The sequence below is a fragment of the Geotrypetes seraphini genome, chromosome 4, assembly GCF_902459505.1.
Source record: "Geotrypetes seraphini chromosome 4, aGeoSer1.1, whole genome shotgun sequence".
In the NCBI taxonomy this organism is placed as follows: domain Eukaryota; kingdom Metazoa; phylum Chordata; class Amphibia; order Gymnophiona; family Dermophiidae; genus Geotrypetes; species Geotrypetes seraphini.
In genome coordinates this window covers 4,876,428-4,893,113 of record NC_047087.1, presented here as the reverse complement: position 1 = coordinate 4,893,113, position 16,686 = coordinate 4,876,428, and the positions used below count along the sequence as shown (strand labels likewise).

The 16,686-nt window shown below is 44.0% G+C and overlaps 1 protein-coding gene across 5 annotated transcripts in view; it reads left to right on the top strand.

Moving 5' to 3' along the window:
• Positions 1 to 3,231: 3,231 nt before the first annotated feature.
• WWP2 (WW domain containing E3 ubiquitin protein ligase 2) overlaps positions 3,232 to 16,686 on the top strand; it is a 138,496-nt gene continuing 125,041 nt past the window's right edge. For 2 of the 5 annotated variants that reach the window (XM_033941414.1, XM_033941411.1), the window contains exons 1-2: positions 3,238 to 3,287; positions 14,942 to 15,024. In XM_033941414.1, coding sequence (XP_033797305.1) covers positions 3,253 to 3,287; positions 14,942 to 15,024 — 118 coding nt within the window. In that variant the 5' untranslated portion in view covers positions 3,238 to 3,252. Of the gene's footprint in view, positions 3,304 to 4,994; positions 5,051 to 14,941; positions 15,025 to 16,686 lie in introns of those variants that run through there. The other 3 variants (XM_033941412.1, XM_033941415.1, XM_033941413.1) reach the window with 3 other exon arrangements.

Sequence of the window (16,686 nt, the reverse complement as noted above, 5' to 3'; positions counted from 1 at the left end):
CCTAGTATGCATTAGACTCCATCTCTCTAACTCCCAGTATTAGCCTTGTGTGTTTTCTCTTTCCCAGCCCATCCAGTATTATTTTATTTTTCTCTCTTCACCAGCCGTCCAATGTGGGCTATTCCCATTCTCCCTCTCCCTCCCTCTAGGTGGCCAAGAGCGATGAAAGGTTCTGCAGAGGAGAGGGGGCGAGTGAAGAAGGCTGCGGTTGCAAGGGAGTGACAGACAGCTGAAAACCGCTGTTTCCTAAGTTGATCCAGGAGTAAACCCCCTCCCTGCCAGTCAGAGTATCCGCAGTGAATATGCACGAAAGAGGTTTGTCTCAGAGAATGACACGGGGACAGATTGTTCCCCCTTCCCCGCAAGAACTCATTTTCCCATCCCAGCGAGTTCTTTTCCTGTCCCTGCCTCATTCCTGCAAGCTCTTCTCATCTGCACAAGCCTCAAATGCTTTAAAATCCTAAGTAGCAACATTCTAGAGCTCAGATTGTGATGTCATAATGCCTCATTCCACCAATGTCTAAGCTCCGTCCTCATCTGCACACGCCTCAAACACTTTAAAATCCTAAGTGCCAACATTCTAGAGCTCAGATTGTGATGTCATAATGCCTCATTTCACCAATGCCTAAGCTCCGTCCTCATCTGCACAAGCCTCAAATGCTTTAAAATCCTAAGTAGCAACGTTCTAGAGCACAGTTCTTCAACCGCCGGTCCGCAGACCGGTGCCAGTCCGCAGAAAATTTCTGACGGTCCGCACAGGGCCGGTGAGATTAAGTCGGCAGGTAAATTTCCTGCCGACTGCGGTTCCTCCTGACTGCGGTTCCTGCTGACTAATGTTCCTCCCAGCCTCAGGCGATCAAGACAAGCTGCCGACGTCAGGGCCTTCCCTCTCTGAGTCTTGCCTGTTCGGAAACAGGAAGTTGAAACAAAATAGGCGGGACTCAGAGAGTAAAGGTCCCGACGTCGGTAGCCTGTCTTGATCGCCGCCCCTGCCGAGTTGCTGAAGAGGGCCGCGGGGAAGTTGCGGGGAACATCCCTCCCCTTTAGAACTACGGAACTCTGGAACAACCTCTCATCCCCGCTCAGAAATTCTAGCTCCTTCCAATCCTTCCGTAAACGCTTGAAAACTTGGCTCTTCTCAAAAATCTAATCACCTCCCGTTCTCTAGTACCCTGCCCCTCTCTATCTTCTCAGTCCCTCTCCTATACCCTTTCTTTGTAGTTCCTTTCCTCTCAACCTCTGTAAACCGTGCCGAGCTCTGCGCACGCGGAGATGGTGCGGTATACAAACCTAAGGTTTAGTTTAGTTTAGATTAGAACGGAGAGAGCTGCAGTTTCAGGTGCAGGGAGATGGTCAGCGTGTGCGAGCAAGATCCTGGGGAGCCTTCACAGTGGCTGTCTCCCCTCCCACCAGCTCTCCTACTTGCCAGGACAGTGCTTTACTGGCAACTTCCTGCAGGCAAGTACTGAGAACTGATGGAAGGGGAGGAAGCCACTGTAGGAGGCTGGGAAGCTGCTGGATAAAGGGAGAGCTGTTACTGGACTTGAAGGGAGTTAGAAGGAGAGATGCTGCTGGGAGGGGAGGAGGGAAAGGGATGGGAAGATAATTAATGTTGGATAGAGGGAGGAGGGAAGGGAGAAGGAAAAAAAGGAAGGAGGGAAGGGAGAAAGAAAAAAGGAAGGAAATAGCTGGCAGGGAGATTACAGGAGTGGAAGGGGGTCAGGGTGGAATGGAGAGATCAGATGAGGGAAAGGGGAGAGAGAGGAATGAGAAAGTAGAGAGACATTGATGCTGGAAAGGGGGTCAGCAGAGAAATGAGAGAGGGATAAAGATGCTAGATCTGGTGTAGGAGAGATAAAAATGAAGAAGGCAGTGAAGCTGGAATGAATGATGTAAAAAGGAGAGAGGAGGAACAGGCTGGATGGACAGGGAAGAGGGGCATAGAAAGAAGTCAGATACATATGGAAGGGGGAGAGGGCAGACATTGGATGGAACGGGCAGATGCTGGAAGGAAAAGAGTGAAAAGAAGATGAAAGCAGAAACCAGAGACAAGAAAAGGTAGAAAAAAATAATTTTATTTCTATTTTGTCATTAGAATATATCAGATTTGAAATATATATCCTGCTAGAGACATAACTGGGGACTGCAGTATTCTGATAGCATGATATTTCTATGTAGCATTCTATAATAACTTGGCTTGTTCAGTTTTCTTGATAGTAGAGGGGATATATGTGAAGGGGAGGGGAGACAGGGGTTTTATTGATCTGTGCTCTATATATTTGTATTTATAAAATCACAATTGTTCAGAATATTGTTTCTTTTTATACTTTAATAAAATACGTTCAATATAAAATCATAATTGCGGCTTGTGCAGATGGGATCAGATGGTTTGCGGGGACCAAGCTCGCGAAGATGGGGCGTAAACGGGGTTTTTAAATTTTAGTCCTAGTAGTTTGCCGGTCCACAAAATAATTATTTTATTTCTGCCGGCCCACGGGTATAAAAAGGTTGAAGAACACTGTTCTAGAGCTCAGATTGTGATGTCATAATGCCTCATTCCACCAATGCCTAAGCTCCGTCCTCATCTGCACAAGCCTCAACCACTTTAAAATCATAAGTATCAACGTTGTAGAGCTCAGATTGTGATGTCATAATGCCTCATTCCACCAATGCCTAAGCCTCAAATGCTTTAAAATGAATAAATGTATGAGCTTTATCATATAGAGAAATTGCTATTTCTGCAACATTGGTGGTGACTTTAGCTCTAACGCTGGACAAAAATTGGCTTTCGAGACTTTTCTTCAAGAATAGAGGAAAATAATTTTTGGGCTTTAAGATACAATGTTTTCTGACTTGGCTGGGGATACACAAAGGCTTAGAAAAGAATTTCTTATATTAAAAGCTGGAGTTATAGCTCTTGGGGCGACTTTTTATCTTCGCTACCCTTGCAAGTGTATAATGCAATATAATTCTTAAACGCTGACGGCCTTCGAGAAGGAAAAGAATTAAGACGCCCATATTTCAGTCGCATTCCGCTTCCTAAGTTAGTTTTCTTTCCATTTATATATTAACATTTTTGGCTATTTTTTAAAATTGCTTTCTGTACACGTGTAATCTTGTTTTCCCGCTTTCCTTTTGCCAGGATTAAAGATGGCCGCCGCTCGCTCGACTCACGTCCCCTTTGCCCTCACTTCCGGTATGCAAGCCCGGGCCGCTTCCCTCTTCCGGGTCAGGTGATGCTGCTGCTGTCACATGATCGTAAGAGCTGGAGGCGGAAGTGGCAGGAGGTGCGGAACTGGGAAGGTAACCGGGGGAGTTGGAGGGGGTCGGGGGCAGAGGAGCTCGGCTCAGACCAGGCGGGGCTTTGCCCTCCTCTCTAGACTCTGAAACTCAGCGTGCGGGACGTCATTGGCCCCCTCAGACCACCCCGGGGGTGGGGCTGCCATTTAACCTGCCAGTCTCAGCCTCCTGAGTCTCTCTCCAACGCACCTCTTCCCCCTGTCACTGCTTCATCCCTCTGCACCTCCCCCCCTCTACTACCTGATCCCAACACCTCTCTCCCCCTGTCACTGCTTCATCCCAATGCACCTCTCCACCCCATCACCACCTCACCCTCTGCACCTCTCCCCATCCCAACACACCTCTTCCTACTCTGTCACTGCTTCATCCCTCTGCACCTCTCCCCCTCTACTACCTTATCCCACCGCACCTCTCTTCCCCCTGTCACTGCTTCATCCCTCTGCACCTCTCCACCCCACCTCACCCTCTGCACCTCTCCCCATCCCAACACACCTTTCCCCCTCTACTTCATCCCAAAGTACCTCTCCCCTCTCTACTACCTGATCCCAACACCTCTCTCCCCCTGTCACTGCTTCATCCCAATGCACCTCTCCACCCCATCACCACCTCACCCTCTGCACCTCTCCCCATCCCAACACACCTCTCCCCCATCTACTACTTGATCCCACCACACCTCTCTCCCCCTGTCACTGCTTCATCCCAATGCACTTCTCCACCCCACCACCACCTCACCCTAACACACCTCTCCCCCCTCTACTACCTGATCCCAACACCTCTCTCCTCCTGTCACTGCTTCATCCCAACACACCTTTTCCCCCTCTACTTCATCCCAAAGTACCTCTCCCCCTCTACTACCTGATCTCAACACCTCTCTCCCCCTGTCACTGCTTCATCCCAATGCACCTCCCCACCCCATCACGACCTCACCCTCTGCACCTCTCCCCATCCCAACACATATTTCCCCCCTCTACTACCTGATCCCACCGCACCTCTCTCCTGCTGTCACTGCTTCATCCCAAAGCACTTCTCCACCCCACCACCACCTCACCCTCTGCACCTCTCCCCATCCCAACACACCTCTTCCTACTCTGTCACTGCTTCATCCCTCTGCACCTCTCCCCCCTCTACTACCTTATCCCACCTCACCTCTCTTCCCCCTGTCACTGCTTCATCCCTCTGCACCTCTCCACCCCACCTCACCCTCTGCACCTCTCCCCATCCCAACACACCTCTTCCCACTCTGTCACTACTTCGTCCCAACGCACCTCTCTCCCCTCTTTGTCGCTGCTTCATCCCTCTGCACCCCTCTCTCCCCCTCTGTCATTGCTTCATCGCTCCGCACCTCTTCTTGCTGCATTGTTTCCTTCCTTTGCACTTATGATCACTTTCTTACAAAGCCAGGGCCACCTCATTAGGAGTATCTTACACTCATTTGAATGCTGCCTCAGCCTCTCTCATTCTCAGTCACTAGGAGTATGTCATGTTAATTTAAGAGGTCTCTCATAGAGCCCTTGGGACAATGTACTGATCATCTTTCTAGATCATTACTTTCATGATAGATGAGGCTAAGAAAAGTCACCAGTAGAGAGAAATCTGAGCACACCTTCCTGTATACAGTAACAGGATTCCCCTGCCCCTGATCTCTCTTCCTTGCACCTACAAATGCTGATTCTTTGAAACTGCTGCACATACTTTTAGCCATTAACCTCCAAATTCTGTATATGATGCCTTAAGTTGTGCGTGCAAATAGGTATGTACAACTTAATTAAAAACCTAATTGGCAATTATAACACCTGACAATTGATGCTAATTGTCACTATTAAAAGTTGCAAACCAGAGTCTCCAAAAAATATATATAGCTGCTTATAAAGATACAGAAAAAGCAGCACTCGTCAATGAGTTCTTACAGGGGAGTTGCCTGCTTGCATAAGCACTTGCTAACAAACCGTTATTTAAATAATTACTTAATTAATTTGTGAAACGGGGTGTCCTCAGTGTGAAGGGTCATTGAAGGGAGCGCTTAATACAACTGGGAGCGAGTTTAAAAACCCACTTACCCACACACCAACTATTAAAAGTTGAACAAACAACATGACATATTCTGAACATGCTGTTTGCCAGTTCTAGTGTGCAAATTTGAAAAGGGGTGTGATAGTGGGAGGAACATTGGTGGATGCACTGTTACAGAATACTCCTGATGTGCATATAAGTTAGACCTGGTTTTTCTTGGCCTAAATAGGTGCCACTCACTGGCACTTGGTGAGATTCTATAAAGTGCACGTATGTTTTATAGAATTGCTCTAAGCATGAGCGGACTGGTGGTCTGACTCAGCAGCTGCAAATCTTATGTTCTTAAGCACCAATTTGGCCCTAAGTGTAGAGCAGGCTTTAGCCCCAAGATGTTACCCACATTGCCTCTGCTTGTCTATATACTTTCAGAGGCTTCAAACAAAAGCACCTATTTTATGCTGCTTTTTCATTAGCAAAGCAATTTAACCCATCTTTTTAGATTTGTATACTGTCTGAAAAATCTCACTCCTGTCTGTTTTGAATGGTTCACCCCTTGGCATCTCTGCCTTCCTCTGAGCTTCACACCCTTCATATTAAGAAATGCAACAAGGATCATTAATCTCCCCTTTTAAAAAACCGTAGTGCGCTTTTTAGAATTTCTATGAGTATCGGAGCTGTTACCGCTGTGGCCAGCACTGAAAACCGCACTACGGTTTTGTAAAAGGAGGGGGGAAATGTTTGCAGCTCCTTCAAGATCCAGCTGGTATGACACAGGACAATTCTAGAGCTAGGGGTTACATCACACCAATTCTGAGGAACCTAACTTGGCTTCTGGTTCTCCTGCATATTATATTTAAAATCTTGTAGGCTTTTTGAGGTCTAGTAATTGATGGGACCATTGCATCTTTGAAGTTTTTTCTGCCTTACATACACAAGTTTAATAGGACAGAATCAGCATGGATTCATCCGAGGGAGGTCTCGCCTCACTAATCTGCTTGACTTCTTTGAAGGTGTGAATAAACGTGGATAGAAGTGAGCTGGTTGATATAAAGCAGTGGTTCCCAACCCTGTCCTGGAGGACCCTCAGGCCAGTCGGGTTTTCAGGATAGCCCTAATGAATATGCGTGAGAGAGATCTGCATATAATGGAGGTGCCAGGCATGTAAATCTGCTCCATGCATATTCATTAGGGCTATCCTGAAAATCTGACTGGCCTGGTGGTCCTCCAGGACAGGCGTGGGAACCACTAATGTAGTGTATGTAGATTTTCAGAAAGCTTTTGACAAAGTTCCTCATGAGAAATTCCTGAAAAATTAAAAAGTCATGGGATAGGAGGCAATGTTCTAGTATAGATTAGAAATTGGTTATTGGACAGAAAACAGAGGGTAGGGTTGAATGGCCATTTTTCAATGGAGGAGGGTGAATGCTGCAGGGATCTATACTGGAATGTACTATTTGACATATTTAGAAATGATCTGGAGATAGGAATGAAAATTACAGATGACACAAAACTATTCAAAGTTGTTAAACACATGAGGACTACAGAAAAAAAGCAGGAAGAACTTAGGACATTGGAAGACTGGGTGTCCAAATGGCAGATGAAATTTAATGTGGACAAATCTTCCCAGATGCTAGGGACCACCCTGGGGGGTCAGCGCTCAAGAAAAAGATCTGGGTGCAAGGAATGATTTGGAAAGGGATGGTAAATATGACCAAGAATGTTATATTACCTCTGTTTTACTCCTGATATGACTATACCTCGAACACTGTGTTCATTTTGGGTTGGTGTACCTCAAAAATTATATAGCAGAACTAGAAAAGGTTCAAAGAAGAGCAACAACTAAGGGTCACTCGATAAAATTATATGGAAATACTTTTAAAACAAATAGGAGGAAAATGTTTTTCACTCAGAAGAATATTTAAACTCCGGAACTTGTCCAAACCCAGATAGGCTAATTGCTGTTACCACATCATCTGGCAACATATTCTACTATTGAGACCAGATATGGGGAAGCCACTGCTTGCCCTGGGAAAGGTAGCATGGAATGTTGCTACTCTTTAGGGAATCCGGATCTTGCTATTTTGGGGAATTCTGCATGGAATGTTGTTGCTATTCTTTGGGATTCTGTATGGAATGCTGTTGCTATTCTTTGTGGATTCTGGATCTTGCAATTCTTTGGGATTCTGTATGGAATGTTACTATTCTTTGGGGATTCTGGATCTTGCAATTCTTTGGGATTCTGTATGGAATGTTACTATTCTTTGGGGATTCTGGATCTTGCTATTCTTTGGGGATTCTGTATGGAATGTTGTTGCTATTCTTTGTGGATTCTGGATCTTGCTATTCTTAGTGGATTCTGTATGGAATGTTGTTGCTATTTTTTGGGATTCGGATCTTGCTATTCTTTGGGATTCTATATGGAATGTTGTTGCTATTATTTGGGGATTCCGGATCTTGCTATTGTTTGGGATTCTGTATGGAGTGATGTTGCTATTCTTTGGGTATACCGGATCTTGCTATTTTTTGGGATTCTGTATGGAATGTTGTTGCTATTCTTTGTGGATCCTGGATCTTGCTATTCTTTGGGATTCTGTATATAATGTTGTTGCTCTTCTTTGGGTAATCCTGATCTTGCTATTCTTTGCGATTCTATATGGAATGTTGTTGCTATTCTTTGGGTACACCGGATCTTGCTATTCTTTGGAATTCTATATGGAATGTTGTTGCTATTCTTTGGGATTTCCGGATCTTGCTATTCTTTGGGATTCTGTATGGAATGTTGTTGCTATTCTTTGGGGATTCCGGATCTTGCTATTCTTTGGGATTCTGTATGGAATGTTGTTGCTATTCTTTGGGGATTCCGGATCTTGCTATTTTTTGGGATTCTGTATGGAATGTTGTTGCTCTTCTTTGGGGATTCCTGATCTTGCTATTCTTTTCGATTCTATATGGAATGTTGTTGCTATTCTTTGGGATTTCTGGATCTTGCTATTCTTTGGGATTCTGTATGGAATGTTGTTGCTATTCTTTGGGGATTCCGGATCTTGCTATTCTTTGGGATTCTGTATGGAATGTTGTTGCTATTCTTTGGGGATTCCAGATCTTGCTATTCTCTGGGATTCTGTATGGAATGTTGTTGCTATTGTTTGGGGATTCTGGATCTTGCAATTCTTTGGGATTCTGTATGGAATGTTGTTGCTATTCTTTGGGGATTCCTGATCTTGCTAATCTTTGGGATTCTATATGGAATGTTGTTGCTATTCTTTGGGGATTCTGTATGGAATGTTGTTGCTACTCTTTGGGTTTCTGCCAGGTACTTGTGACCTGGGTTGGCCACTATTGGAAACAAGATATTGGGCTTGATGGATCATCGCTCTGACCCAACATGGCTATTCTTATGCTCTAAGCATTATATTTGTGCTGCCAGTGTCAAAAGGACAGTATTTGCCTACAGATTCCTTATTATGTGACCTAAAGACCCCCAGGCTGTTTGGTTAAAAGCACAGTATTGGGTTCAGGAAAGACTGAAAATTCTTGGCATAGGTTGAGCTAGAGGAAGAGAGAAAGTGACAGCTGACCAAGATCATGTGGCCCTCAAATGCTCTTGAAGTCCTACAAACGCGTTCATTTCCATGTTATCCACTTGGACTGTGCTTCCAAGGCACTAAGAGTCCAGGACCCCTAAAAAGCCCTACTTTTTTGAGGCTGCTTTCAACTCCTAGCTTTAGTTGGGAGATCCGTGCTCTGCTAGTTTTAGGGCACCTCTTTTCACAGCTAACTTTGGGCTCCATTGACTGAATCTGGCCCATGGAAGCTAGTGATCACCTCAGGTCAACCTTCTGGAGATCTGGTAAATGAGAAAGACCAGCGTGACTCATCCAGTCTGCTCCAAGAGGTGGTCGGGATGCCAGGTTCGTTTAGTTTAAAGGAACTTTTATTAATATGTCACCTTTTCAACCTTAAAAAAATAAGGACATACAAAGCAGTTTACAATGGAAGGAAAATAAGAGAAATGAGAGTGAACTACAATCAGAAAAGAAAAAGAAGGGGAAAATAGGGAGACATTTGTAACTGCTGCTCTGTGCTTTTTTACATTTGAAAAGTCATTAAAATGTTGATTTTGGAAAGAAATGCTCTCTATTTTCATTCCCTATAGTGATCCTCTGTGTTTAACCCGTGCCTTATGAATACTCTAACTGTTCCTGTCCTTACCACTTCCTGGCATCTACCACCCTTGCCACGAAAATGTTTTTCCTGTCGTTGCTTTTCGGTTTCCCTCCCTCCAGCTTCATTTTATGTTTTCTAGTTACATAGCCTCTCTCATCTTTTGCAAAAGGTGGCTTTGTATTTAAATATAGGCATCAAACTTGCTTCTAGGAGACGGCTGGAACTCACTTTTCTGATGAGCCAGTGGATATATTTTCCTAGGTGTACAATTGGAATAAAGTTAGTGAGCAAATTTTAGATCGGATTGCCCATAAATAAGAAATATGAACAGCAGAAATTGAAGAGAATTTCTGATAAATGGTGTAATGTTTCAGTGTTAATAATACTGCGACACAATTTTTGTTCTTGATCAGTAAGTGTCATTTCATAATTGCTCATGCCTAAAAAGTATAGAAAATGTCTTTATTTCCATAAAACTTTTGCTTTTGTGACCAGAATAGTCAAATTTTGCAATGTACCTATTTAAAACATGAAAAACATGGAATTTTCATCTTTTCATCTTTATAATAATAATAATAATAATAATAATTTATTTCTTATATACCGCTATACCATGAAGTTCGAAGCGGTTTACAATAAAGATACATTTGACAGTACATGGGATAGAAACGGTTTACAATAAAGATACATTTAGTCAGTACATGGGATGCAAGTGGGTTACAATACAAGTTAATCCACGGTATAAAGTCATAAAGAGCAACATATCAATCACAGTTAACATATATTTATGGTATATTGAAGTTATACATAGATGACCCCAGAAGATTTTTGAGATTTGTGATTATATTAGAAGTCACTTTCATGAATCAGCCCCCATCATATAGCAGCGCTCGAAGTCCAGTATATATCCTAGTGGAAGTACTCTCCTTGCTCCTGTGGGTATGCTTCCATGTTCTCCTTGAATGTCTCAAGATGAGCATCAAGGACATGGACTTTGAGAGACATCCTACAGCCAACCAACTCCACATAGTGTTTGGCTGTGTGATTGCTCGAAAAGCCCCGAACCACTGTGACAAAGGTATTCATGCTGCTTTCTCCTTCCTAGTTAGCTTCTTGGGAAATTCCTTGCACTCCAGAATCTTCTTTATCCGTTGTCCAACAAAGATACTAGGGGCTAGATTCACTTACCTGAGATCCATGTCCGTTTGCAGGCAGGCAACAAATTCACTAAAGGCCTGCATGCAAATGGGGGTGATCGTTGGCACACCCCCCACCGACCGCACAGATCGCTGGAGAGCAATCCTTGAGCATGCGCAGACCATCTTCCTTGACGCTAGATGGTCTGCGCGTGCGCTGGTCCTTCGTGTCTGTGATTTTTTTTATTTTTTTACTTACTTTACTGTTTTTTTTAAATTCTCAAGCCTGTGGTTTAATCCCGCTTACCTGCAGGTTAAAACCATGGGCTCGCACTGCGGGGAAGGGCAGGAGAGTCGGAGCAAAGAGCAGGGTTTTAGCACAAGTTTTTTGATCGGCCAGCCAGTCGGTGTGCCAGAAGAAAGTATAATGAATCGCGTCCTTCCTGCTTTGCATGCCGATTCCCCTCATTTGCATGCACGGATTGGGATTGGATCGGTACACAGGTTAGTGAATCAGGTCAGAGGGAAATCGGGTCGCAAAGGGCTCGCAAACCAATCGGTACACAATCAGTTTGCTTAGTGAATCTAGCTCTAGCTTTGACCTTTGCTTCAGACGGATTAGGGAAGTTGTCTTTAAGGTACTTGAAAGCTGCCAACTCTTTATCTAGAGCTCTAACAAATTGCTTCATTAGGCCCAATCTGATGTGCAGTGGTAGCACCGGGTGTCCACCAGTGGTTCCCATTTGATGTTGCTTCTCCCTACAGAGAACTTGGTCTGCGGTGGCCCATGTCACCTTTAGTAGTGTGCCTTTGTGTCCCTGCTGTCTCAAAGGCAGAGATAGCAGGGAAACTTGATAAAATTGCCTTGGAGACCAATTAGGAATGCTACCATTTTGAAGTTTCCAATAACCTCCCAGCTGTACTCATCATACTTCAAGGCGCCTAGTAAGGTCTTGATGCTGTTGTAATCCTTTTTGAGGTGCACTGAGTGAACCGGTGGAAGAGAAGGGTACTGGTTCCCGTTTGATCCTCCTGGATGAACTGTCAATGAAAAGACACCACTCTTTCAAGTTACGGGCGATTCCAATTGCCTCAAACAGACTGGTCACATTGTGGCAGAAGCAGAGCCCATTTTGAGGGGTGAAGAAAGTTGAAAAAGCTTGGTGGTGTTTCCTCTGATCTGTGACTTGCACACTTTCATTCATTCAACAAGTTCCACTGCTCAGCACTGGACTTGGTGAGACCAGGATCTCTGATCAAGTCGTTGAGGTCTTTTTGGTTTGGGTTTCTCTCATCAGCTGTACCATTGATATTGTCAACTGGATCTACAGTGTTTCTCCCTCACTCTCTGACTTCTGCTTTCTTCTGCTCTCTACCTGGAAGAGTGGGTATAGGGAACTCAGGGCAGTGTGGCACTGGAGCACATGCCAAAGATTTTGCTCCTTGGAGTGCCTCCATTAAGTTTTGCATTTATTATCCTTATCTTCAATTTTTCCTTCATACTATCTTTAGGACCGTATGACTCCCTTGTCTGATTCTTCCTCTACTATGATCTCAACATACCGCCCATGCTTACAGCCATGGTCACCTACCTTTCACCGGTTAAGAAGTTTAAGTATCAATATTCCCTCTTCTACCCAACCTCCTTGTTATATTTGTATTGGCTGCCTTAACGTAAGATCTTTAGTTCACCAATTCGATATCCTCTGCATGACTGAAACTTAGCTGCATCCAGGAGACACATCTACGCTACTTGATTACCCCAACAGCTTTCTGTCAGTACATACTCCCTGCCCCTCTTGCAGAGAAGGTGGAGAAGCCTGTTTCTACTCAGAAAGGTTTAAAATAACCCCTTACATTTCTTTCTATTTCTTTGAGTGGTTCCAAGCAAATGGCCTAGTAGCCATCAAGGAGAAAACCGAATTACTGCTAATTAACAAATGGGGGAAATAGCCCAAGATACCAACTAACTTTGAATGGCAACATCTTAAAATCTGTACATTGAGACTAAAATAAAAACGTTGGAAGTACAAGCTCTGACTTGGGTCAAGGACAGTGCTAGTTTGCACTTTAAATAGGAAATGTTGGCAAACTCTGTTAGGAGATGCAATCTCCAACCTCTAACTGCCCTAGCTATATTTAAAAGATATTTGTCTGAAATTTTGAAGGTAGCAGAAACCTCGTATCCACCTCTCTCAAAATCCAAATCAGCAGAATTGATCTGCGGATAGTTTGGATTTGACCCAGTTTCTAGAGAGGTCCGATATTGAGATTCAGGTCCCTGTTACACTAATAGTAGAGTTTGCAATTGATTCGATAGGGATTGGATGCTTAAGATGTTCCATTTCTGACCACTAGAATAAGAAATCTCGTTCGACCCAGAGAAGAAGAAAGCAGTTTCTCATATTGAGACCTCAGGTAGGGGCAACCTTGGTCCTAAGATATCCCTGAAAGTGTTCTATGACCCACAGCAGCTGATCGTCTTCACGAGCCTCTCTGCTTCATGAGCAGTCAGTTCGCCTCTTGAGTTTGCCTGACACTTAGTTTCTTGGTTCAGTTTTGTTCTTCAGCTTCGTCTCCAATAATTGTGGACTAACAATACGTTGTATAGGCTGATATCCTTTAAGCAATTTGGAATTTTAATTTAATTTCAGTTTACATTGTATGTTTTCCTTTATTGACTTGTAATTATTGTCAATTGTTAAAATTATAAATAAAGAATAAAAAAAATCTGTACAAAAGGAAGTGGGAACGGACAAGGAACACTCCACTGAAGATCACTGATGGAAAACCAACTTGCTTATTTCATAAAAGGACACAAGAGAAGGTCACTGTGGCTCGGTCCAACTAACCAAAACCACGGAAAAGCTATGGAAAAACTACCACCTGCTCAAGAGGAGGCGGTAGCGGATAGCGCACAGGGCACTTTAGTGCAGGCTAAGGCCCTAATGCACCTTTGTAAAAGGAGCCCTTCATCCCCCCATTGCCCCATTGTGAGCCCACCGGGACAGACAGGGAAAAATGCTTGAGTACCTGAATAAATTAATGTAAACGTTCTGAGCTCCCTTGGGAGAATAGTATAGAAAATTGAATAAATAAATAAATTTAAACTACTATGGAAGATTCTAACTGCATTATTTACAATTGCATTAAACATACACAGAACAAAAAGAATGCAAATAGTTGCTCTTCCCTCTCCCCCCCTCCGAGTGATCCCCATGTCAGCTCTACTCTCAAAATGGCTGCCATGACCTTTTGCATAGGGTTACCAGATGTCCAGATTGTCTGGATTTTAAAAAGATTCTGGCAACGAGTGACGCCAGGACCGCATGCGTGGATGCAACATGGTGATGTCATCGCATCACACCAGCACATGCGTGAATGCATTTCGATGTCACTCTTTGCTCGTGCGGGTCGAGGGTGATGGGATGTGGGGCGGGTTAGGGGTGAACGGGGTGTGGCTGGCCAGAACAGGACAGGCCTGGGGGGCAGGGCCATGGGAACGGAATCTGTTTGGAAAATCTGCTAGCACTACCACTAGATTGCCACTAGAGGTCATGGCAGCCATTTTGAGAGCAGAGCCAACATGGGCAGGAGTGACTGGGGATCATGACTGCCAGGGATAGACTTGTGGGGGACACCTGTAGGTGGACAGGGGAGAAAGGCAAACAAGATAAAGCACAACTTTTCAGCTTCCTCTGAAAACAGCAACAGGCAGAAAAAGGATTTTAGCTCAATTTTGGTAACAAAGTCTGCCCATTCGTCATATCCATTAAAAATACATGATTAAATTGTCTCTTCTTTGATATTTCTGGGCCGTAGACTGCAAATGCTGAAGTTGCCTTCCAAGCTCACTCCAGCCTATACAACCATCCTATTGTTTGCAGGATATCTGCCTTAAAGTCTGGCCAGTAACATCCCCATGTTCCAAGTTAGTGGAGTTTCTCCAGCCTATCCTACACCGAAACACCATATATAAGACACGGACCGTGCAAGTCTGTCCAGTACCGGCCTTAGCGCTTCGTTTTCTAATTAGAGATCCAAAATGATTATTCCGGAGTAACACTTGCTAATGGATTTTTATTCCCTTCTGCCCCCAGAGCTAGATGTAGAGCCTAAAGATTCACTAGCATGAGGAATGGTTAACCCTAGAATGTACCTTCCACTTAAGCAAAGTGGGGGAAGGAGGCTGTGAAATGTGCCTAAATCTGGCCGTTTGCCTCTTCTTCCTTCTGCTGCAGCAGTTGAGTGGATAAAGTCTTTGAAATAGTGCACTTTTTGTTTCTGGTCTGTGCTTAATTAGAACTTTTTTCTTTTCTGTCGTACAGGAGGGGTGATGTCATGGCCTCTGTGTGCTCCAGCAGGGGAGGAGAAAATGTGCATTTGGAAAAATCACACCTCAATCTGAAAGGTAAGAGCTGGATTTTATAGATCTTTCACTTTTTATTGCTTCTGTTCACGTTTACAACTGAACAGTTCTTTCCAACAATGTCAGCAGTTTTCACGTAGTTATATAAACACCTGTAATGTCACCATCAAAGTTTCCATTGAGTATTCAGTAGTTTGAACTTACAATGCTACAGAGTGTTTGTCTCGCACAGAGTAGCCGACACGTCAGGTTTGAACTGGCCTGTGCAATGTCATCCTCTACAAGACTTAGGACCTGTTTTACAAAGCTGTGCTAACGGCTGCCGTGTGGCAACAGCCCCGAAGCCCTTTAAATCTCTATGGGCTTTGGGGCCGTTCCCATGCGGCTTTAAAAACAGGCCTTTAGTCTGGGAACTTACCACTATTAATTCAACCTTAGTAGCAACTTGTTCCGGGCAGGATTGTTGCTTATGGTCAGTTTTCTAGGATGGGGAATCCCATACTCCATGGACTTGTTTCCCTCCAGTATTTTTCTTCTTGGCTTTTTTTAATCATCTCAAGGTGAATTCTTTATGCCATTCACGCCATGGGTAGCATTTGGACTTTGTGTGGTTGTTTTCTAAGAATGCCCCTTGTTTTTCCAGGTTCAAAATTTGGACGTTTCAGTTTCCAGCGCATGGACATCCATCTCATGGGTTTTTAGGCTCTATCCTGCATGAAAATGCATGTGAGATGGATGTTCTGACTTCAATGCCCTTTCAGAAAAGCCCCTCCATGTATTGTAAGTAATGAAATATAGAAACATGATGGCAGATAAAGGCCAAATGGCCCATCTAGTCTGCCCATTCGCAGTAACCATTATCTCTTTCTCCCTCTGAGAGATCCCACATGCCTATCCCAGGCCCTCTTGAAATCAGACACAGTCTCTGTCTCCACCACCTCTTCCGGGAGACTGTTCCATGCATCTACCACCCTTTCTGTAAAAAAGTATTTCCTCAGATTACTCCTGAGCCTATCGCCTCTTAACTTCATCCTATGCCCTCTCATTGCAGTTTCCTTTCAAATGAAAGAGACTCAATTCATGCACGTCTCTATCATATCTCCCCTTTCCCGTCTTTCCTCCAAAGTATACAGATTGAGATCTTTATCTGTCCCCATACGCCTTATGACAAAGACCACACATCATTTTAGTAGCCTTCCTCTGGACTGATTCCATCCTTTTTATATCTTTCTGAAGGTGCGGCCTCCAGAATTGTACACAATATTCTAATTGAGGTCTCACCAGAGTCTTATACGGAGGCACCAATACCTCCTTTTTCCTACTGGCCATACCTCTCCCTATGCAACCTAGCATCCTTCTAGCTTTCCCCGTCACCATTTCAACCTGTTGACCACCTTAAGATCATCACATACAATCACACCCAAGTCCCACTCTTCCGTCGTGCACATAAGTTCTTCACCCCCTAAACTGTACTGTTTCCTCTGGTTTTTGCAGCCCAAATGCATGACTTTGCATTTCTTAGCATTAAATTTTAGCTGCCAAATTTCAGACCATTCTTCAAGCAATACTTTTGATTAACTAGCTAATTTCAATATTTTCCCTCCCCCTTGATATGCTCAACACTCTCACTTGTAGCATATGATGATAAAGTGATATATAATGCCCAGACTTGATCTTCATCAGTTTTTTACTATTTGTGGGACA